The 24,545-nt window shown below is 42.6% G+C and overlaps 1 protein-coding gene across 1 annotated transcript in view; it reads right to left on the reverse strand.

Annotated features, from left to right (window-relative positions):
• Window positions 1-24,545, reverse strand: part of POLR1B (RNA polymerase I subunit B) — an 81,658-nt gene that overhangs the window by 38,914 nt on the left and 18,199 nt on the right. The window contains exons 5-9 of the mRNA XM_082250157.1: window positions 22,329-22,465; window positions 12,269-12,492; window positions 9,768-9,939; window positions 5,596-5,767; window positions 472-753 (exon numbers count right to left, since the gene is read on the reverse strand). Coding sequence (XP_082106283.1) covers window positions 472-753; window positions 5,596-5,767; window positions 9,768-9,939; window positions 12,269-12,492; window positions 22,329-22,465 — 987 coding nt within the window. The remainder of the gene's footprint in view (window positions 1-471; window positions 754-5,595; window positions 5,768-9,767; window positions 9,940-12,268; window positions 12,493-22,328; window positions 22,466-24,545) is intronic.

Raw genomic sequence — 24,545 nt, forward strand, 5'->3', positions numbered from 1 at the left:
CTGAGACCTTGTAACACTAACAAGTCACATGACACCAGGGTGGGAAAATGGCTAATTGGGCCCAATTTGTACATTTTCACTTAGGGGTGTACTCACTTTTGTTGCCAGCGGTTTAGACATTGGCTGTGTGTTGTTTTTTTGAGGGTAAAGCAAATATACACTGTTATACAAGCTGTACACTCACTACTTTACATTGTAGCAAAGTGTCATTTCTTCAGATTGTCACATGAAAAGATAGAATAAAATATTTACAAAAATGTTAGGGGTGTACTCACTTTTGATAGATACTGTATAGTATATCGAACTGTTCTGGCAGCAGCAGGATGCAAACTTACCATGCCAATCGTGAAACAAAATCAAGTCGGGCTGTGTGCTGCAGAGGAAGCTTTGTATTCAATCATTTAATAAAAGCAGATACCTTCACAAAAACCCAGAATAGGCAAACGTGAAAGTAAATCAACAGATACTCGCCTAATGTGCATAGCAAAACCTGCACGTGAGCATTGATGGAGGTCTGAGTCACAATTTCACACGTCACAGTCATGTGATTCATAAGCCCACAGGGCTCGCCATCAGGTGTGTGTACTGGACATAGAAAACCCCAAGATTCTGGCAGGAGACGACGAACAGTTGTGGTTCTCATCTTCGCAAATGCAGCACCTCTGTGCACACAGCGGAAGTGTGAGAGATACCGAATGAAGTTCAACTTGTCTGCAACTACTGCCAGACCAGAGGTCTGGAGCATACCAAGACCTTAGGAAGAAAAAAAAAAAAATAAGACAGGAAGATAGACCATTACTCAAAGAAAATGGACAGATACATTATTTTTCATTTAACCAAGTAATAAATCGTAGTAAAAAATACAAAAAATCAAATATAGTTTATATTAGGCTTTAAAATGCCTGTACCCCAAGAAAATCGGAGGTCGTTGGCCGTTCCCATTCTTGCTTAATAGTTTGCTAGAGTGAACGAAACTATGGCCATGAAAGACCCAACTTCATCTCAGGGGAAGATCAGAGAACTTCCGGATAACATAAATCCTCTGGTTAACAGTCTGCACAGTATTCAACAACCCCAGATGAAGGTCGCCCCAGTAAAGATCCTAGACAGAAATACTCCTTTACCACCTTACCCTTTTTTCCCCCCTCTCTCTTTCCCTCATTCTTTTTTGAATCAAACAGGTTCTTTATTGATAAGAAAATGCAAATAAAACAAAACAAAGCAAGTGCCATGGGAAAAGAGCGAAACATGGAGTGTCAACATATATAAAAGTACATCCATCACTTTCAAATAAGTGCAAGAGTTACATAGTTGTAGCAGTATCGGGTCTAGGTTCTAAACAGGAAACACGAGAGCAGTGGGGTGAACATGGTCAGACAGCAGCTCAAGTTTCAAATGCACGTCTCTGGGGCCTGCAACCATCTGTCCCATATTAAATTTAGAGGGACAACCTTGTGGGTATAGATTAACTTTTTGTAGGGAAGCGTGTTAACCTCTCAGAGCCAGATATGAATGTGGGGGGGGGGGGGGGGGGGGTTGTCGCACATCCACTGTTGTGCTATCACTTTCCTAGCAAGAAATAGTGTCTCATGCAAGAAAAGGGTGGTAAATTTGTCCATACTGGTATCGTGGAATACCCCCAGCAGGCAGGCACGGTTTAGGGAGCAGTGTCGGGGGGGAGCCCATAGTGTCATGCAGGAATCTGACAACCTGCATCCACAATCCCTGTAGTTCCGGGCAGCTCCAAAGTAGGTGATAAAAAGGTACCTCGTTCCAGTCGGCACATGGGGCAGAGATCAGAAGTGTCTTTTCTATATCTGGCAGTCATGAGGGGGGTGAGATAAGCACGGTGAAGGATATAAATTTGGGTGAGATGGTCAGACAGCTTGGGAGAAACTAATTTACATGTATCTAGTGCGTCACCCCACTCCTCATCCTCCAACCCACCCACATCCCTCTCCCCATTTAATCATAGGGGCATACGCCAGCACTGTAGAGGCAGATAGATGTAGCATATTGTAGAGGATCGAGATGAGATGCTTAGGATCGGAACTCCCAACAACCGCCAATATAGGAACTGGGGCAATGTCAGGAATAGGCTGTGGGAATTGCGTGTGAAACGCGTGACGGATCTGCAGGTAGCGAAAATATATGTAGTTCGGAAACCCATATTGACAGGTATCGAAGGTCTTGAGTGTGCCATTCGTGAGTACGTGTGAGAAAACAGATTCCAAGCTGGGCCCATGCATGCGCATCCGGGACAAGAGAGAACTCAGGAAGCAGGGTGTTATGCCACAACGGTGTATGATCATGAAGTGGGGGGAGAGCTAATTTATCGGACACCACATCCCAAATTCGTCTTTAGTGGAAGAGCATGGATTTACTATCTCCCGGTATCTCAGCCCCGCGGAGTCCCGTTACCACAATCAACAACGGATCCGTGGATACATGTGCCCAGGAGGAAGCAAGGAATCTTGCCTTGTCAGTGTTTCTAAGGTGAAAGAGTTGAGAAAGTTGTGACACCAGATAATAAAGGTTAAAGTCAGGGAGCGCCATTCCACCCCGGTCGGTGTGATTCTTGAGTTTCCGCCAAGAGAGCTTACGTCTGCTGGGCCCCCAGACGAATGTCTTAAGGAGGGATTCCAACTGTAGGAAGTAGTTAAGGGGAAGGTAAACCGGTGAATGCCAGAGCACAGAGTAACTTGGGCAGTAGCACCATTTTTTCAAGATTAACACGGCCCATCACCCCGAGGGGGAGGCGGGCCCAAGTTTGGGTCTTGGCTTTAACCAGGGCAAACAGGGGCTTAAGATTGTCAGGTACATAGTCTGCCGGTGTATTCGTTACCTGGACCCCTAGATATTTGATGCGGTCTACTCTCCGTAGGGGGAGATCTGGACTGATCGGGAAGGAAGACAGGTCCTCAATTGGCAGCATTTGGGACTTGTCCCAATTGATTTTAAGGCCCGAAAAATCAACCAAATTGCTCAATCAGAGGAATCACCCCGGTCAGCCAAGAAAAGCAGTGTATCGTCAGCATAAATCCAGATTTTTTTCCTCTAAAAGAACCCACCCGGAGGCCCCCCATGTCCAGATGTGCCCGTACTGCGATAGCGAGCGTCTCCGCTACCAGCGCATATAGGAGAGGGGACAAAGGGCAACCCTGCCGGGTGCCCCTAGTAAGGGGGAAAATATCAGACGTCCAGCCATTTGCCAGGACTCTGGCCACAGGTGCCTGATATAGGATCCTCACCCAACGGCTAAAATTGGGGCCAAACCCATAAATCTATAAGCATTTCCAAAGCAATCCCCATTCAACAGAGTCGAATACCTTAACGGTGTCTAAAGACACCACCACTCTAGTGCCAGAGTTGTCATGACGGGCCTGCAAGTTCATAAACAACCATCTCAGGTTGAATGAGGTGTTCCTGCCCGGCATAAATCCCGACTGGTCAGCATGGATCAGGGAGAGGATTACTTTATTTAACCTAATCGAGAGTACTTTGGCTAGAATTTTGATGTCCACCTGCAAGAGAGAAATGGGGCGATATGATTCCGGCTGATGGGGGTCCTTGCCAGGTTTAGGTATTAGTACGATTAAGGCTTCCCGCATGGAGGGAGGCAAGGTGGAGGTTTCAAAAGCCTGCTCGAATAACGTCAAAAGTTTGGGCACTAGTACGTCAAGAGTACAAGGAGTAGAACTCTACTCTTAGACCGTTTAGGCCCGGAGACTTGGACCAGGGGAATTTGGATATCGCTTCGACTATTTCTTCGTGTGTAAGTGGGGCTTCCAGCAATTCCACCTGTGCAGTTGTCAATTGAGGGGGATCAGTCGAGGACATTGGGGAGGCATCCACAGGGGCAGTAGAGGTGTATAGGTCTTGGAAGAAGTCTTTAAAATTTCTCTGCCACTAGCTTAGGGTCAGCTATAGGGGCTCCCCCTGGGGGCACAAACTAATCACCACCGGGGGCCTGTCCTTGCTATGTACCAGATAGGCTAGGAGCTTACCCCGCCCTCTCCCCATGTTCATAAAGCTTCTGTTTTTGGAAGAAAAGCTTCCTCCGAGCCCTCACATATTCCAACTGTGCAACCACCCTGGTCATCAGTTTGAGTTGTGCAGCAGCAGGGAGTGTTGGGTCAGCTACAAAGGCCCGTTCAGCAGCGGTTACGTTTTGGGTGGCCTGGATATAGGCCGTGGAGTCAGATTTAATTTTGTTGACACTAGAAGTGAGAGAGTTGCCCTGGCATGAAGTTTGAACGCCTCCCAAACCGCCAGAGAGGAGACAGTGTGGTCATTGTCATCAAAAAGTTGTTGCCAGATGGTCTCTAAGCCCCCCCTCCTCAGGAATGAGGGTGAGCCAGATTGGATTAAGCCGCCAGGCGAGTGCAGGGCATCCATGCTGGAGTGCAACCATCACCCAATAGGGGCTGTGGTCCGATAGACTCCTGGCAGAGAAGCCCGCAACCAGCAGCCTGGGAAGTAGTGTAGGGGAGGAGGAGGATAAAATCAATGCGGGACATAGAATAGTGAATAGCACGAGTAGGCCCTCACAGAGGGGTATTTAACCCTCCAGGTGTCAAGTAAGTTGAACTCCGCCACCAGTCTAGCAAACCTGGTCATGACAGGCGAGGACAGAGTACCCAGGGGTATGTAGTCTGTCCAAGCTGGGGTTCATGGTGTTAAAGTCCCCGAGCCAAAGCACTGGAACCCGGGGGTGCAACATCATGAAATCCAGACCCTCCATTAGAATCGAGGACGTAAAGGGGGGGGAGGTACATAAAAGGGCTATATTTAAGAAGAGTTCACCATATAACAGTACATGAAGGAACACATATCTCCCCGATTGATCTACTAGGGACCCCCGGAGCTCAAAATGCACAGATTTGGCAACCAGGATGGCCACTCCCCGAGAGTGGGAGGTAAACATGGAGTGGAACGTCCAGCCTATCCAGGGACGCCGCAACGCCTCCAAGTGGGTCTCCACCAACACTCTAACGTCTGCCCTCTGGCGTTTAAGAATGGCAAATACAGCAGACCTCTTTAATTCATCTCTCAGGCCACAGACGTTCCAAGTCAAAAATTTTGGCTGCGCTATAGAGGCCAGTAAATAACGACGCGCAGGAGCTCCCGGGGTTTCGTTTGACCCACGTAATAAAAATTCAACATCAGCCCAGTAAGAAGTTCAGAAGTAAAGTAGTTGGCCATATTCCCATCAGACATTGCAAATAATGATATAGCATGTATGATAATAAATTCTATAAATTCCCATATTGGCAGTACATTGCATATCAAAGAAAACATCCCCCATTCTTTTATTTGCCAGTGGCCCTTACCCAACGTTTTAAAAACATCCAGAGGCATTGCATAAAAGTCCAACAATATTATTCTGCCAGTTCTGGCAGTATTCTTTTGTGTTATTATGACACATGCAATAATATGTAAAAGTACTGTTATTGGAAATTTAAATGGATATGAATTTAATGTGTCCTCCAATGGAACCCATGGAAATAAAGAATTAAATAACTTTAAATAAACCCAGCACAGCACTCTAGTTTTCAACCAGCCTTCTTTTCCACATACTTAGCCTCAGCTTACCAGTTTTAGAGCGAAGATTTCCAGTAGCCAGCAAAAATTCACAGGCTCGTGTGAGATCAGTTGTTCTACCAAATATCCTCATGATGGACTCTGTGTTGAGAACTAGATTGGGTTTCTGAGCTCTCTTGTCCAAGTTGAGTTTGGCAGCAACAAGCCAACCTTCCATTTTTTCCTACATTAAGATAAAAAAAAAAAAAAAAAAAAAAAAAAAAAATCACATTAGGATTTAGTTTAAGCCCAACTGAACATTCAGTTTAAATCAGATAAATGCATTCCAGAAGTTTCCAATGACTGGTGGACAGCTAATATTGTACCTATGCATAAGGACAGCAAGGTAGAAACTGGCAATTACAGGCCAGTGAGTTTAACTTTAGCTGTCGCCAAGTTAATGGAATCACATGAAAAGGATCACTGATCACTTAAAAATACACAACTTGCTGGACCCAAAGGCAGCATGGCTTTACTTAGGGCAGATCGTGTCAAACTAATCTGATTATATTTTTTGACTATATTACCAATGTTTTGGACCAGGGTGGTGCTGTGGACATAGCATATTTTGCTTTCAGCAAGGCATTTGATAGAGTTCCACATAATGATCAAATACAAAAGTTGTACAAGCTAGGACTTAACCTTTAACCACTTAAGCCCCGGAGGATTTGGCTGCTCAAAGACCAGGCCCTATTTTGCGATTCGGCACTGCGTGACTTTAAACGGACAATTGCGCGGTCGTGCGATGCTGTACCCAAATGAAATTGACATCCTTTTTTTCCCCACAGAGCGAGCTTTCTTTTGGTGGTATTTGATCACCTGTGCGATTTTTATTTTTTGCGCTATAAACAAAAAAAGAGCGACAATTTTGAAAAAATAACAATATTTTTCACATTTATATGAAATTCTCAAAAAAAAAAAAAATGTAAAAATAAAAATTTAACATTTTAGGCCAATTTGTTTTCTGCTACATATTTCTTGGTAAAAAAAAAAAAAAAAAAAAAAAAAAAAAAAATTCGCAATAAGCGTATTATGGTTTGCGCAAAAGTTATTTCGTTTAATAACTAACTACGGGAAAGATTTATGTCATTTTTATTGTTGTTTTTTTTTTTTTTTTTAAAACTAGTAATGGCAGCGATCCGCGATTTTTTTTGCGGGACTGCGACATTGCGGCAGACAGATCGGACCCCTGACTGACATATTTGACACTTTTGGGAGTACCAGTGACATTACTACAGTAATCAGTGCTATAAATATGCACGGTTACTGTAAAAATGACACTGGCAGGGAAGGGGTTAACTTTATTGGTGATCAGTGGGTTAAATGTATCACTAGGGGCGTGATTCTAACTGTGGGGGGGGCGTGGCTTGTGATGTAACCACAGAGACATACGATCCTACATAGCAGGATCGTATAGTCTCTGCACTTACATCAGGGAGAATGACAGACAGCTGTGTTTACATTAGCCATCTGCCTTTCTCTCTCTCCTGCGGTAGATTGCGAGTGGCCGGCGGACATCGGAGCCGCCGGCCACAAGCGCGGGGATCCCTGTGAAAGAGTGGCGGCGCGCGCTCGCCCCCTACAGGCTCCTGGGCGAGCGACGTAGCCCTATGTCGGTTTGCCCAGGAGCGGCTGCCTGCCACAGTAAATAGTCGTGCGGCGGTCGGCAAGTGGTTCAGTGGGTACACAGTTGGCTAAAGGATAGATACCAGAGTGTCGTAAATGGGGTTCACTCAGAACAGAGCCCAGACACTAGTAGTGTTCCACAAGGCTCTGTACTGGATCCAGTTTTATTTAACCACTTAACGACCAGCCACGTAGACCTACGTCGGCTGACTTTGAGTGGTTATACCGGGATGATGCCTCTAGCTAGAGGCATCATCCCGGTACCGTTGTTTGAAGCCGACGGTTGGCTTTCCGTCGGTAACGATCGATGCGGCTCGGGAGCCGCTCGATCGTTACCCGGGGCGGCGGGAGGGGACGTCCCCCCCCCCTCCCGCCGCCTTCCGTGGCTTTGCTCGGGGCTCCCGTCCCACCGGGAGCCCCGAGCACCCAGCCGGCGCGTCCGCCGGCTGGAGTCCCGATGACGTAACCCGGAGGCGGCGTCCATGACGTCACATCCGGGTTACTGTGCTGCAAAAGGCGGCAGATTTGAAAAACGGCTGTATGCAAAAATGCAGTTTTTGGCGTTTTGCATACAGGGAAGTGTAGTGGAGGGGTCTAGGGTCTTTTAGACCCTCGATCCCTCCATAAAGTGTACCTGTCACTACATATTGGTGTCACAAGGGATGTTTACATTGCTTGTGACAGCAATAAAAGTGATCAGATTTTTTATTTTTTTTTAAAAACCTGTAATAAAGTTAAAAAAAAAGAAAAAATAAATAGGAAAAAAAAAAAAAAAACATTTAGCCGCCCCCGTCAGCTCAAGCACAAAAAAAAAACGTATACTTAAGTCGAGCCGCAAATGAAATCGCTGTTCAAACCACACATGTGAGGTATCGCCGCGATCGCCAGAGCGTGCGCAATAATTTTAAAAAAAGAGCTACACTCTAACTCTAAACTGGTAACCGTTAAATAAATTTAAAGCGTCGCAGATTGAGATCTCTATTGACCGTAGTTTGTCGCCATCCCACGGGGGGGGGGGGGGGGGGGGCGCAATTTTAAACCGTAACATGTTTGGTATCTATTTACTCGGCGTGACATCATCTTTCACAATATACAAAAAAAATGGGCTAACTTTACTGTTTAGTATTTTTTAAATGCAGTGAAATGTGATTTTTCAAATTTTTTCCAAAAAAATGGCGTTTTAAAGACCGCTGCGCAAATACCGCGTGACAAAAAATTTTGCAATGACCGACATTTTATTCTCCAGAGTCTTTGCTAAAAAAATATATATAATGTTTGGGGGTTCTAAGTAGTTTTCTAGGAAAAAATACTGGTTTTAACTTGTGAACAAAAAGTGTCCGAAATAGGGCTGGGGGTAAAGTGGTTAATCTATGTGTGATATAACTAAAAGGTTTGTTGGGCAAGGTATGTCTTTTTCTGATAGGGATGATACGTCTAACATGGAAAGGGATTTGGCATTGCGGGAAGATTGGTCAAAGCAGTGAAGACTGCAGTTCAATGTTTCCAAATGTAATAATGCACCTTGGGAAAAAGAATCCCATGAAAGAGTACTACATTGGGGATACAGTGTTAGCCAGCACTAAAGAAAAAAAAAAAAAAAAAAAAAGATTTAGGGGTACTAATTTCAGATGATTGCAAAATGAGCAAACAGTGTGACCAGGCAGTGGGCAAACTAAATAGCATTTTAGGATGCATCACTAGAGGAATCACCAGCAGGAGGAAGGAGGTTTGAATTCCTCTATATAGATCTTCAGTGAGACCTCATTTAGAATACTGTGTCCAGTTCTAGACACCTCACTTAAAGATATTGATAAGACAGAATGAGTCCAGAGACAGGTAACAAAAACGGTGAAAGGTTTGGGGGGGGGGGGGGGATAAAAGCCATCAAGAGCTACTTCAGGAAATATGTACAGTCTGGAGGAAACAAGGGAAATGGGAGACATGACTGAAACCTTAAAATACATCAAGGGGGTGAATAATGTTCAAGAGGGCATTATTTTTAATATGAAGTCCAAATCAAGAACACGGGGACATGACCTCAAACAAACTGGAGGAAAGTTCAAAACGAATCTTGGAAAGTATTTAACTGAAAGGGTAGTTGATGCTTGGAATAAACTATTGGCAGAGGTAGTCACTTTTCTGTGTTGTATGTGTATCAAAACAAAAAGGTGTTACAAGTCCTAGGCTTAGTTTATACTTGTGGTTGGAGGCAGTAGAAACACGCAGTTGAGCCGCATTTTTACTGCTTCCTCTAAAACTGCAGCATTTTAAAAAGTGTGGATTATACACTGGGTAGATTTCTCAGCACAGTGGAAGGTGAGAGTCTTCAGTACAGTGGAAGGTACAATCAGAATCTTCAATGGGCTTATACAGAGCCTCTTTTCCATGATGGGGGAGCAAAGGGCAATCGGCTGCTGCATGGGCCGGCTTTAAAGTGAATCTGTTGCTTTACCCTGTATATGCACAGGACAGTGCAAAGGCAAAGAGTGATACATGTTACATTTTAACAATCCTTTGAACATTGATAATGTTCCCATTTTAAAAGCTAAAAAACAAACCTTTAAAAACATGAGAAACAGTTGTCCTGGGGTCAAAACCTCATGGGTCATTAAGCTGTCAGGATTTTCCTCCATACACTCTTCCTTAGCAAAAGTGAAAAGCTTTCGAGTCATATAGCACAGCATGTGGAATTTTTCTAAGTTGGATTTAAGGTGTATGCAAATACACTGTCTGGAAAATCAAGTGAAAAAATAGTGTTTAGCACAGTGCAATCAGAAAATATTTCACATTGCAAAAAGCTGTTCATCGATCACAATGTGAACCCATTCAATGCCAGTATAGTCTTTAAAAATGGATACTGTAGTCTTAACTTTATTTAAAGATAGCTCAAACACTCAAAGTGAAACTTCACCTAAAAGGTTTCACTTTTCTGCTTTCTTCAACCCCCCTACTTCAACTTTTGGAAGGGTTTTTTTTTATTTTTTTGGGGAGCTGGTACCTGGTTTTTGACAGCTCAGACCCCCTCTGCCCACATGTCAAGCTTCAGAAGGCTGCGAGACCATTCACAGAGCAGTGAAGCCACACTGAGTCACAGCCAAGTTCTCACAGTTAGCAAGGCGGCATTGGGGACCCAAAAGACTGGCAAAGAACCGGTCAAGGGTCAGTGGTGATCAGTGCCCTGATTACATTTCCCTGTGTCCCCTATTATGGAGGAGCCGCTGATCAGCTCTTCTCGGCTCACACACTGTCAGTGGGAGCCAAGGAGAGCCGAATAACGGCACTTCCTCATTTACATGTGACCGGCTGTGATTGGACACAGCCGATCACATGGGTAAAGAGTCATTGACTCTTTACCGAGATCGGGATCGCGCCGTGTCCTAGCAACACGGCGCGGTCACGATCGCCGCTCCGCTCGCCCCCGGGGGCGCGCGAGAGAGGCTGTTCTGGTGCGCCGCCATATGACGGCGTCCCAGGATAATAGGTACACTGCTCCGTCATTTGACGGCGGGCGGGTAGTAACTGGTTAAGTAGACTAAATCCCTGATGGTGGTTACTATAATATCTGGCTAGGCGCTGTAGAGTGCGATCATCCCTGATATACACAGAACAGAGTTGACCCTCTAGGGTTGGGACTATGTAGGCACTTAACAATGGTCAAAAATTTGTATAAAAGAAGGTAAGAGGTGTCGTTCCTATGTTTGCACAGCTCTTTTGTCTTAAAAAATTGTTACACCAGGCCTCGACAAAACCCGGGCGCCAGGTCGCATTTGCAACTAGAATTAGCGACCTGGCGCCTGGGGTGCCCTGCAGAAGGTGTCCTGTCATTTTTGCACGGACTTCCGCGCACGGAGTGCACGGACTTTCGGGCCGTCCGAAAATTGAGGCCCCGGCTTTTCGGCCTACTTGAGATGAGAGGATTCCAATGGGGAACTGGCACCCTCTTGTGGTGGCCGGGAGTAATGACTGTTGTAATTACTGTTTCCACTGCCTGTTTGTTCACAATGCCATCTCCCTGTCCAGTTAGTTACCTTTGACAGGGAGTGTGGTTATTTATTAATTTAATTTATTTTTTTAAATGTAACAACTAAATAATATTTTTTTCTTTTTTTTTAATTATTAAAATATATTTTTTTCCAATTATTAAAAAAAATAATGATATATATATATATATATATATATATATATATATATATATATATATAATCTTTTTTTTTCCCTCATCGCCATGCCACAGCCGAAGGCCCCTTTCACACGGGCTGTCTGATCAGGTCCGCCTGTCAGTTTTTCCGGCAGACCTGATCGGACCCTTCATTCTCCTCTATGGAGCAGTAATCTGCCGCCATCTGATCCTGTCCGCCAAAAGCAGACGGTTGGTGGTTCTATTTTCTATCCATCCCGTGGATCGGATCAGATGGCATCGGATGGAAAGAGACAGACAGTCTGTTTTCATTCAATTGCGCTATAGAGGAGAGTGGGGTTCTAGTCGTCTTTATGTGTAAATTTAGTATCCGTTTTCTTAAATAAAGCTTGGTTGTTAGTTTAAAAAAAAAAAAAACTGGCTCCTAACTTTTTTAGCTGGCTCCTAGATTTCAGGAAAATTTGTCAAGCCCTGTGTTACACTATTATGTATGATCACATTGTACTACCTTTGATTATATTTTTCAATTTTAATCTTTGTAGCAATAAATATTAAACTTTTTATAGTAATTTTTGACCATTCTTAAGTGCCTACATAGTCCCAACCCTAGAGAGTCAACTCTGTTCTGTGATAGCGGTTACTGCAGATCCTTGTCCTCCGCTCTACATTGGGCCTTTGTGTCACAGATCACAGTAGTTTCAAACTATAAGTTGACAGGTATACCTCAATATACAGCACTTCCATTTATTCTAAAATACATGCTGATCCTAAGTTTTTTCTGCCGATTCTGTATGTAAATCTTTGCAAAGGTTATTTTGGCAGCTCTATACATACAAATATGAAAACAGAACCTAAACCATAACTATAGAAGTCATGTTCATGGTAAATGACAATCCCTCCCTTTAGTCACAAATGGCTTACTCTAGAAGGAACTCTGCTGCTTGCTCATCAGTATACCAGTCTGGGAGGTAGAACTTGACACGGAATCGCTCTCCAAGATACTTGAGAACTTGTTGCTGGCTATGACAACCTTCCTCCATCACGCCTCTGAGCATCTGGGTGACACAGTCTCTGTAGAAGGAGTTTTCCTCCTTGCCTTTAATCAACTCTGAGAATATCTGATAATCTGAGAAGTTAACAAGTGCCTGGGAAAAAAAAAAAAAAAAAAAAAGTAATAATTAAGAAGTTTTAGCAGTATGAGATCACCTCCCTACGCTTCCAGTTTATTATGTGTAAAACGTAAATTGCATTTTTCTATCCAGTAACCTTAAAGCAAAATAGCAACAGAATGCCTGTGTGAAATTGGTCAGAACTACATTTGCTGGAGGTTCTCATTTACTGTCATAGCATCTGAATGATACCACTGCAATCTTACAACAATAAGACTAAAGGCTCGTACACACTTGACGTAAATCGGATGAAATATCCTCAGATTTTTCGCTCTCATGCTCAGCAGTCATAACTATTTTTAGTTCACAGTGCATAATGTTCATGAAATTTCTCGTCCTAATTTTTTTTTTGGGAAATTTGTTCCTAGACTTCTGGGTCGTCAGCAACTTCAGATCATGCCTGGTCTTTCGTATCCGATTGTTCGCGGACGTACTGCATACACATTAAACGAAAATTGGTCGTCTAGGGACGGACAATAAAAATTTGTGTTTGTCCCTCCGTTTTTTTTCGTTGAAAATGTCGGCATCGGCTGCTGAAAGTTGTGTACACACTAGCCAAAAATTGTACAATTTTACCTCGGACTGGAATTTTAAATCAAGATATAAATTGGATGCTTGGGGGGGTGGGGGGGAGGGGAGACAAACAATATCAGGCAGGCACTACGTTGTTTTGTTGATGTGCTGTGTAGTTTTCAACAAAAAGGTTACCATGAAAAATGATCATTTATTTATGGGACTGATCATCACTGGTTTTAAAAAGGGTACCTTTTCTCAATTTAAACATCTGACTTGTTTTCTAATTTCTATTGTGAATAAAATATGGGATTAGGAGATTTGAAAATCATTGCATTCTGTTTCTATGTAGATGTTCTGTTTTATGTAGAATTTTGATATTGGGGGGTTGTATGTACAACTGAAGGCATTTTCCTAAAACTTGAGAGCAGGCAGAGAGACAAGCAATGTCTCTTCTGCAATAAAATACACCACACCTACCTGTCTGCTTGCTTGGCACATTCTGCAGCATGTAAACAGTGTTGCGCATATGCAAATCTGCTTACTTTGCCGGCAGTCACGGTGTGGGTGCAACACAGGACACCTTGCAGCCCCCGGGCGTTAGAGAGGATGTGAGCAGAGCGACTTTAGTTCCGCTTTCATAAACTGCTTCATTACAGGGCACTTTTACCCACCTTCCTGCACAGGCCAATTTTCAGCTTTCAGCGTTGTCACACTGAAAATTGCGCAGTCACGCAACACTGTATCCAAATGAAAGCTTTTTTTTTTTTTTTTTTTTTTACACAAAATAGAGCTCTCTTTTGGTCTATTTAACCCTTCCTGGACCTCCCACCGTGTATTTATGTCGGTACTTTGACGTCAAATACCGGGGTTATGGCAAAGATAGCTGCCATATCCCCGGTATTTTTCTGCGCGGCCGGCGGTCTCCTTTCAAATAAAAGTGGTCCCAGCAGCTGATTCACTGCATGGTGACTTTTATGGGTGGCAGGAGAGGTGCCAACCCCCCTCCCGCCGCTTCCGGGTCGTTTGTCGCTTACCACTCGACTCTTTAGCCTTGGAGGACCGGAGCGACATCATACATTACTTCCGCCCAACGGCCATAAAAAGGGCCCATTTTTTTTTTTTCTTTTGCTTTAAGTGTAGATGTTAGATCTGAGGTCTTTTTGACCCCAGATCTCACATTAAAGAGGACCTGTCCTGCTTATTTCCATTACAAGGGATTTTTACATTCCTTGTATTAAGAATAAAAGTGATCAAACATTTAAAAAAGGAACAGTGTAAAAATAAATAAATAAAAAAAAGTAAAAGCACCCTGTCCCTCTGAATTTGCGTGCAGAAGCAAACGCATACACAAGTCGTGCCTACATATGTAAACTGTGCTCAAACCACACATGGTATTGCCGCGATCATTAGAGTGAGAGCAATAATACTAGTCTTAGACCTCCTCTAACTCTAAACTTGTAACCTGTAGAAATTTTTAAAGCGTCGCCTATGGAGGTTTTTAAATACAAAATGTTTGTTGCCATTCCACGAGCATGCACAATTTTGAAGCATGACAGGTTAGGTATCAATTTACTCGTTGTAACACTCTCTTTCACATTACAAAAAAATTAAAAAATTGGGCTAACTTTACTGTTTTCTTATTTTTTTTAATTAAAAAAAGTGTATGTTTTTCCAAAGAATTACGTTTGTAAGACAGCTGCGCAAATACGGTGTGACAAAAGTATTACAACAATCTCCATTTTATTCCCTAGGGTTTCTGCTAAAAAAAAAAAAAAAAAAAATTATAATATAATATGAGATATATATACATATACAGTGGGTACGGAAAGTATTCAGACCCCCTTAAAAATTTTTCACTCTTTGTTATATTGCAGCCATTTGCTAAAATCATTTAGGTTCATTCTTCTTCCTCATGAATGTACACATAGCACCCCATACTGACAGAAAAACAAAGAATTGTTGACATTGCTGCAGATTTATTAAAAAAGAAAAACTGAAATATCACATGGTCCTAAGTATTCAGACCCTTTGCTGTGACACTCATATTTAACTCAGGTGCTTTCCATTTCTTCTGATCATCCTTGAGATGGTTCTACACCTTCATTTGAGTCCAGCTGTGTTTGATTATACTGATTGGACTTGATTAGGAAAGCCACACACCTGTCTATATAAGACCTTCCAGATCACAATGCATGTCAGAGCAAATGAGAATCATGAGGTCAAAAGGAACTGCCTGAAGAGCTCAGAGACATAATTGTGGCAAGGCACAGATCTGGCCAAGGTTACAAAAAGATTTCGGCTGCACTTAAGGTTCCTAAGAGCACAGTGGCCTCCATAATCCTCAAATGGAAGACGTTTGGGACGACCAGAACCCTTCCTAGAGCTGGCCGTCCGGCCAAACTGAGCTATCGGGGAGAAGATCCTTGGTGAGAGAGGTAAAGAAGAACCCAAAGATCACTGTGGTTGAGCTCCAGAGATGCAGTCAGGAGATGGGAGAAAGTTGTAGAAAGTCAACCATCACTGCAGCCCTCCACCAGTCGGGGCTTTATGGCAGAGTGGCCCGACGGAAGCCTCTCCTCAGTGTAAGAAACATGAAAGCCTGCATGGAGTTTGCTAAAAAAAACACCTAAAGGACTCCAAGATGGTGAGAAATAAGATTCTCTGGTCTGATGAGACCAAAATAGAACTTTTTGGCCTTAATTCTAAGCGGTATGTGTGGAGAAAACCAGGCACTGCTCATCACCTGTCCAATACAGTCCCAACAGTGAAGCATGGTGGTGGCAGAATCATGCTGTGGGGGTGTTTTTCAGCTGCAGGGACAGGACGACTGGTTGCAATCGAGGGAAGGATGAATGCGGCCAAGTACAGGGATATCCTGGACAAAAACCTTCTCCAGAGTGCTCTGGACCTCAGACTGGGCAGAAGGTTTACCTTCCAACAAGACAATGACCCTAAGCACACAGCTAAAATAACGAAGGAGTGGCTTCACAACAACTCCGTGACTGTTCTTGAATGGCCCAGCCAGAGCCCTGACTTAAACCCAATTGAGCATCTCTGGAGAGACCTAAAAATGGCTGTCCACCAACGTTTACCATCCAACCTGACAGAACTGGAGAGGATCTGCAAGGAGGAATGGCAGAGGATCCCCAAATCCAGGTGTGAAAGACTTGTTGCATCTTTCCCAAAAAGACTCCTGGCTGTATTAGATCAAAAGGGGGCTTCTACTAAATACTGAGCAAAGGGTCTGAATACTTAGGACCATGTGATATTTCAGTTTTTCTTTTTTAATAAATCTGCAACAATGTCAACAATTCTGTGTTTTTCTGTCAGTATGGGGTGCTAGGTGTACATTCATGAGGAAGAAGAATGAACCTAAATGATTTTAGCAAATGGCTGCAATATATATATATATATATATATATATATATATATATATATATATATATATATATATATAATGTTTGGGGGTTCCAAGTAATTTTTTTTAGCAAAAAATACTGATTATAACTTTATAACTTGTAAACCACACGTGTCAGAAATAGGTCTGATCCTTACGTGGTTAATCACTGCTGGGTTATAAATTTTTTGCTAAAGAAAAAAAACATGAAAACTATTTTTTCCCTTTGTTTCCGTAAATAAGTAATTTTTCTCCTTCACTGATGTGTGTTGAGGCGGCACTGATGAGATGGCACTGAAGAGGAGGCAGTAATATTAATGCCACCTATCAGGGCTGCATATGCAGCACTGATAGGCGGCACTGACTGGCATTTTATATGCACTGATTGGCATAACTGATGCACACTGACTGGCATCACTGCTGGGCACTGTTGGGGCTGATAATCAGTGCCCTGATTATACGTACAGGTCTCCCATGTGAGGATATGCCGCTAATCGGCTCTACTCTCCTCACACTGTCAGGGTGAGGTGAGGAGAGCCGATAAACATTTCCGCGTCATCGGCTCTTTACTGAGATCGGGGTTGGGTCGTGTCCCCACGATCGCAAAGTCAGATGACTTCACCCCAGAACAAGTTCATCAATTGGGGCCAGGTTGTTACAGTGGGCCTCGAGGTCTCTTTCCAACTCAGGAGGATAGTATTTTTAGTGAGAAAACATAATACAGGTAATAGTCGTTTAGTGTATGTGGAGACCGATAGTTCACCAAAGATACCCAATAAGCTATTTTTAGGATGTAGGATATATTAGGAACACCTAGGATGGTAAATAGAAAGGAATCGACTGTGGACCAGAATCAAAAACCAATGGGCAGGACCAAAAGTAATGAATAAAATCAGCCTCAGAGGGGGGGGGGGGGGGGGGGGGGGGGATTGTTTAATACAGAAATGGGGTCTTACTGAAAAGTACTGTATGTCCATGTACAGTATAGTATGCACTCGTTACTTGGTTGGGGCTCCTTTCGCATTAATTACTGCATCAATGGCATCACCCTTAGGCACTGCTGAGGTGTTATGGAAGCCAAGGTTGCTTTGATAGCAGCCTTCAGCTAGTCTGCGTTGATGGATCTGGTGTCTCATCTTCCTCTTGACAATATCCAACAGATTCCCTATGGGGTTTAGGTCAGGGAGTTCGCTGACCAATCAAGCATACAGATACCATGATCATTAAACCAGGATTGGTACTTTTTAGCAGTGTGGGCAGATGCCAAGTTCAGATGGAAAATGAAATAGCATCACCATAAAGCTGGTCAGCAGAGGGAAGCATGAAGAGCTCCAGAATTTTCTGGTAGAGGGCTGTCCTGACTTTGGACTTGATAAAATACAGTGGACCGACACCAGCAGATGACATGGCTCCCCAAATCATCACTGACTGTGGAAACTTCACACTGGACCTCATGCAACTTGGATTCTGTGCCTCTTCACTCTTCCTCCAGACTCTGGGACCTCGATTTCCAAATAAAAAAGGTTAAAAACTTTCATCAGAAAGGACTTTGGACCACTGAGCAACAGTCCAGCCCGTTTTTTTCCTTAGCCCACGTAAGAAGCTTCTGACACTGTCTCTGGTTCAGGAGTGGCTTGACACAAGGAATGACAGTTGTAGCCCATGTCTGATATATATGTGTGTGGTGGCTCTTGGAGTACTGACACCAGCCATAGTACACTCCATGTAAATCTCCCCCAAATTCTTGAATGGCCTTTGCTTTACAATCCTCTCAAGGCTGCAGTTATCCCTGTTGCTTATGCAATTTTTTCTAACACACTTTCTCCTTCCACTCAACTTTCTATTAATATGCTTGGATACAGCACTCTGAACAGCCATCTTCTTTAGCAATGACCTTTTGTGACTTACCTTCCTTGTGGAGGGTGTCAATTACTGTCTTCTGGACAAATGCAAAGTCACCAGACTGAGAGACCATTTAAAGGCCCAGGAAATCTTTACAGGTGTTTTGAGTTAGCTGATTAGAGAGTGTGACACCATAAGTCTACAATATTGAACTTTTTCACAATATTCAAAATTTTCTGAGATACTGAATTTTGGGTTTTCACTAGCTGTACGCCATAATCATCAAAATTAAAAGAAAGAAATGCTTGAAATATATCACTGTGTGTAATGAACCTATATAATGTATGAGTTTCACTCTTTGAACTGAATTACTGAAATAAAAACATTTTTTGATATTCTTTAAGATGCACCTGTATATTCACCTTTTCTTTTATATCACAAGTCTACCCAGTTCAACCAACACAGAAACATATACATGATCCTACACCCCCAGTTGATCCAGAGGAAGGCATATCATGATCCTGTGATAGAGCTAATTTTGTTAAAATGTTACCTATTATGCGTGTTTGCACGCATGGAGTAATGTAGGGATGGGCGATTTTGCCTAAAAAAAAAAAAAAAAATCTTCGATTTTTAAAGAAAAATTTGAGTTTCGATTCGATTTTTTTTTCAATGCACTTAAAAAATGACTGCAGACATCAGATATAGTGTCAAAAGTGCAACTTTATTGCTATGATTGACCTCAAGAGTTAAAATGCGTAGAATCCCAAAACAAAAAGTAAATGAGGCTCTGTCATTCAACAATTTGAAGCTTTAACCCAGGTTTAAACAAAAGTGCAACAACTTCACAGTAGCTTAAATTTTCTGTTCAAGAAATCAGATAATTACAAATTTTGTAACATAACATTACAATTAAAAAAATAAACTCTTCTCAGTATAGTGTGAACTGTGAATATAAAAAATGAAACATGCCTGTGGCAGACATATAGCCACGCTGCCATGTTGTTTTGACTGTTACGCGCTTCTTTTACTGTCTATGGTTACGCGGGGCGGGGGCTGGCTCATATAGCGCCATGATAGCACACAAGGACTGTGTGGAATGAGGGGCGCTGAGCGGGGCGGGAAGGCTCACAGGAGGAGAGCTCACACCTGTGTGGAGGACTGAGGAGAAGCGCTGTACAGGTGTGGCTAGTCTCTGTACCTATCACAGCCCCTGTACAGGTATAACCCCGCCTCCCCTCAGACGCACCGCCCGCTTCCTCTCCCGGCAGCTGACCTCACATCCAGGCCTGGCGGTGGCCGCTGATTGGCTTGTTCCTCGTAGACTCTGAGCAGAGATGGCAGTGGCGGTGGTCCGGTTACTGGGGAGTTCTCGGTGTGTTGTGGCCGGTTCCCGGGCCTGGCTGTGCGGTGTACAGCGGACTAGGAGCTGGCTGGAGCCCAGGGCGGCCCGCCTGTACAGGTAAGTGTCCCGCGTGCAGGCCATGGGGGCCCCTGAGTGACCTCTAGTGTGTGTGTGTGTGTGTACTGTCGGTTACGCGGGGCGGGCTCATATCGCGCTATGGTAACGCACAAGGACGAAAGGCGGAAAAGTCCGAAAAAACTATTGTGGCAAAAAACTTGAGTTTGCAAAATAAAAATCGTTTTACACTACAAAAATCGATAAAATCGATTTTTTGCCCAGCCCTAGAGTAGAGTAATGTTTATCATTTAATATATTTTCATATTTCAGTTTTAGCCCGGCCTTATTTTGGAGAAAGGTCATGTTCTTCTGCTTAAGTAAACTCCAAACCCTGCTATTAAATAATTACTATTAAATGTATAGGTTACTGTTTTTGCATTTGTGCTAACCTTTTCCGTTCCCTTGAATTTGAGGTTGGACCACTTGAATGACATCACTAGCGCATGCGCATATCTTCTGCTATTTACGGCATGTTCTGTGTGGCGTTAATGTGCTCGCCCCGTGCCGTGCCTCCATCATGTATTCTCAGCCATATTGCATTGCAAAACCGCGAGAGTACAGACCTCTGCACAGCTTTCTGATACACCCCATGTGACTTGCTTTGTCACATGGGGGTTTAAACAGTAGGACAGGTCCAGTGATCTGCAGAGGGGAGAGAATGTATTTGCCAGCTGTAGTCTGCTGTTTGCTTGGACGCATGCGTGGGATTCCGGCGATTAAAGCAGGTAAGGGCAGAAGTGTTAGACTGCAAAAATGCAGAAGACAGCAGTAGCAATGGCGCCAGCTCCAGAAGAGGAGAACAAAAATAAGCAGGGGGTTTATTTTCATGTCGGAATTATATAAAAAGGTATTGTACAGTGGATACATTATATTTCACGCTCACTTTGCCTACCTCTTTAAGATCACACAAAGTCGTTAATATTGCTTGGAGGTGTTCTTTTTCTTTGTATATTGTTACTTTGGTGTGCTTGGTAATTTCTACCAATTTATATTTTTATCCATTATTTACTATTTATTGGGTACCTGTGCTCGCGGTGCCCCCCTCCCGTTGTCTTTGGCTGGTTTCTTTAGGCCCAGCTTTATTATTGGGATGTCAACCTCTGCTCGTTTGCCATTTCCTGTAATGCAGTCCTATACTCTTAGAGTCTTAGTGGATAACCTCATGCAGTCAGGCTGATGAAGAGGCATGTATGCCTCAAAATCTGACTGCGCACGCCTGAGAAGTGACATCAGGCAGAGGTGGTCCTTGTGTTTACAGCTACAAGTCAGAGTCCTGTACTCTGCACAAGGGATCCCACAAAGGTGTCGCCATCTAGCCTCACACCCTCTCTCTCTCTCCAAGCCTGGGACCAAGGCTGGATATACACCATCTGAGGTTGCCAGTCTCTTGTTTCCATCACAGCCTTATTCACCCACCTGTTGCTTATCACCTTTGGGAGTGCATTTTTATCATTCCAATAAATATTCATGCTTTTTTTTTTACTTACTACACTATGCAGTATTTGCACTGTATAGGCAAACCCAAATAAATAATTTTACAATCCTTAAAAGTGCTTAAATCATAAATCCTACTGTGAAAAAGAAATTATCGATTTCCTCCTTGCCTGGGATATCCAACGAGAGTGGGAGAGGAGAGTTTTAAAAGATAGATCCAGAGGGCTGCAGACTGTCACTCCCCACAAAGGAAACCGCTTGCATGCGGGTTTATCACATTACCAGCCATTCTGTCTGGTGAGTGAATTCATTAGAAGAGGTGGTGGATCACATTTTTTCTTGATATTAAGACAAGAGGAACGCACAATTTTTTATTTTCACATTAACTTGGCACAATTTTTGGACACTTTATTCATATTAATTCAATGAATTGTTTCAATGGATTATGAACTCTAATGATTGATCAAAGCACTTGTGGGTATTTCTTTTAAACATTGTAACATCTTTTTGTTACATTTGTAAATTTATATATGGGTATTTATGGGGAGCACCAGAACACTTATTACATACTCAGATAAGCAAATACTTTTTGATACAATATCAATTTAGTAATAATTTTTCTTTCACATGGTAGGATTTATAATTTAAGCACTTTTAAAGATTGTAAAAGTATTTGGGTATACCTAGATACAGCGCTGTCAGTCTTTTGCCTAGATTTGTGATTGAGACAGTCTCAAGATAGCAGCAGTATCAGGTAAAGAGCAATTATCACCTAGGCACGGTCATTTGTTATACATTCTTTAGTATTTGTACTGTGTTCTCCCTTCCTTGTCTGCATTTTAATCAATGGTGTCCCGTGTCATTTGAGTATTGTCGATCAAAAGTACCGGAGCTTCTTTTGGAACAGAGTTGTGCCTTTTGGTTCCAAAAGACTTCCATAAGATAGCTGCAAACACACAATGCACTTTTTTGCCTAGAAATTAGCTTTCGATTGGCTAAAAAAAAAAAAAAAAAATAAATGCATAAAAAAACCAAAGATGCTGAGCTCAAGTGTGAGTGGGGCCTTGCTGAAAGATTTTATCCACACGTCTCCTTCACAGTATAAGTAGGCTGAGATATTCTTCCTATAAAAGTAAACAATTTAGTTTCAGAATAACTGACCTTTAGTGCAAAGCCAAGAGGAATGAAGAAGAGTTCTTTTTGATAGATGAAATTCACCATTATAGAGCCATTCTCTAAATAATGTAGGTTCATATTAACAGCTGTGTGTTCATCTCTGACACAACGCATTGATATACCTATTGAAGAAAAAAAAAAAAAAAAAAAAAAAGTTTGTAACCTGGTAACTTAATTTTCAGGAATCTTCAAAGGACAGCACAAGAGTCTCTGCATGCCTAAATAGGAAAAACATCATCAAATCAAAAAAAGCAGCACGGTCACCTCAATACTGATCAAGATTTAACAGCAATAAATAGAACAAAACATAAGCACATGAGAGGACAAGCGAGAAATAAACCTATTAGGCCTCTTGCACGCTGCAGCTTGAAAAAGCTTAGTACAGCTTTATTTTTTTTTTTTACGTGAGCTAAAATACAGCCCATTAATTGTGATGTGCCTATGCACACAGGCACGAAAACAAGCGCTGTGCATTTTTCAACAGAAAAAAGAAAATAGAAAAATCTCTTTTTGTCAATTTACGCCTCATGCGCACAAATGTCCATTTACATAATGTGCTGAACAAGAACGAGAGAGTAAGTCTCCGCGCATCAGGGCGAAAATGTGCGAACGCATATATGCGCAAATACATACAAGAAAAAAAGTCTGAAAAAGTAGATGCTCAAACAGGAGTATCATGTGCAAGAGGCCTTAGACTGCATTTATCATTAGCATATTTTAAACATGCGTTCATTTTTTTTTTTTTTTTGTGACACTGTGCTGAAGCCAAAGACTGAAATTACCCCCAAACCTTTATGGTAGCTAAACCATAACTTCACTAAAACTCGAGGTTGCCAATAGCTACTAGCAGCACAATTTTTGTCCAACAGTGTACAAAAGGGTGAATATATGAGGCCTAGCATACTGCAGAAGCAGGAGATCAGACTTGTGGTGTGTTCATCTAATACATTCCCCAACATTAAGCAAAATGTATGCAAATGAGGTCTACGCTACAAAGCAGACAAATTAGCGATATCACATATAGATACAGCCAAGTCTCTGGCTAGCAATCCACTATACATGTTTCCAGAGGAGGAACTCAGAGGCTCTAGGCAATAAGGCTCCAAAGTTAAAGTGGTTGTAAAGGCAGAAGGTTTTTTTTACCTTACTGCATTCTATGGTTGGGCTTGTGAGATGACCATAGAGACATGCGATCCTATATCGCAGGATCACATAGTCTCTGTGATCATCTCAGGGAGAAGGATGGACGGCTGTGTTTACATCAGCCGTCCGTCTTCTGTTAGAGGGGGAGATCGCCAGTGTCTGACACCCGCACTGGTTTCCCCGCTGACGATCTGGATCATTTTTACTGTATATGTGAGTGATATATACAGTACATGTATGCTAGTGATATATACACAAAGCACATGTTTCACAGAATACTATATGGGATTGAAGATATGCACTTTTGTTTTTTGTTGTATTTATATGGCATTTACTAGAGTTTTGTAACTAGTAAGAGTTTTATTACTATTAAAACAGTGCACCATTTTATCGATTTCAGTTTGAATGGTTTGAGTTTACCATCTATAGCAATTGCGGCATTTCCTTTCATTTAGGTTCTTTGATATAGCAGCACATAAGTAATTCACTACTAGTGATGTATACACATAGCTAGCCCACATTCAGGTGTGAGATGGTCAAAGCCTCCCAAGCTCATAAGGTGGGCAATTGCCTAAAATCTAGCATAAAATGTCCTCATTAAATCACAGCAGACACCCCAGACACTCCAAGGCCATCACATCTCTTCCTTGCAGAAAAAAGTGTTAGAGTACAAGAGTAAAACAGTAAGTAGACCCCAGTACCCTTGCACGAGTGTAACCCAAGTGTAGGAAAGAGTTAAAGCTGAATTCAATGTATGGATATCTTTACAAGCTGAAATCCAAGTATGGATATTTTTACAAAGTTACATTGGTGCATCTATGCATATACCACACCTGGCTGATCTCCTGGAACATGGAAATCACTGTAGTAGGAACTGCTTACTCCAGTAATCTTAACTGTCTTCCTGGCTAAGCAGCTGCCCTATTGCTTAGGCACTGGTGCCATTTACATAATGTTTTGCATTTTCATAATCAATTTAAAGCATCCCCTGAAAGGATGAAGGGGATATTTTGATGACACCGCTCCGTCCACCTTACCCAGAGAACAGTGTACATTCAT

This window comes from Pelophylax lessonae (assembly GCF_965119305.1).
Source record: "Pelophylax lessonae genome assembly, chromosome: 3".
Taxonomy (NCBI): domain Eukaryota; kingdom Metazoa; phylum Chordata; class Amphibia; order Anura; family Ranidae; genus Pelophylax; species Pelophylax lessonae.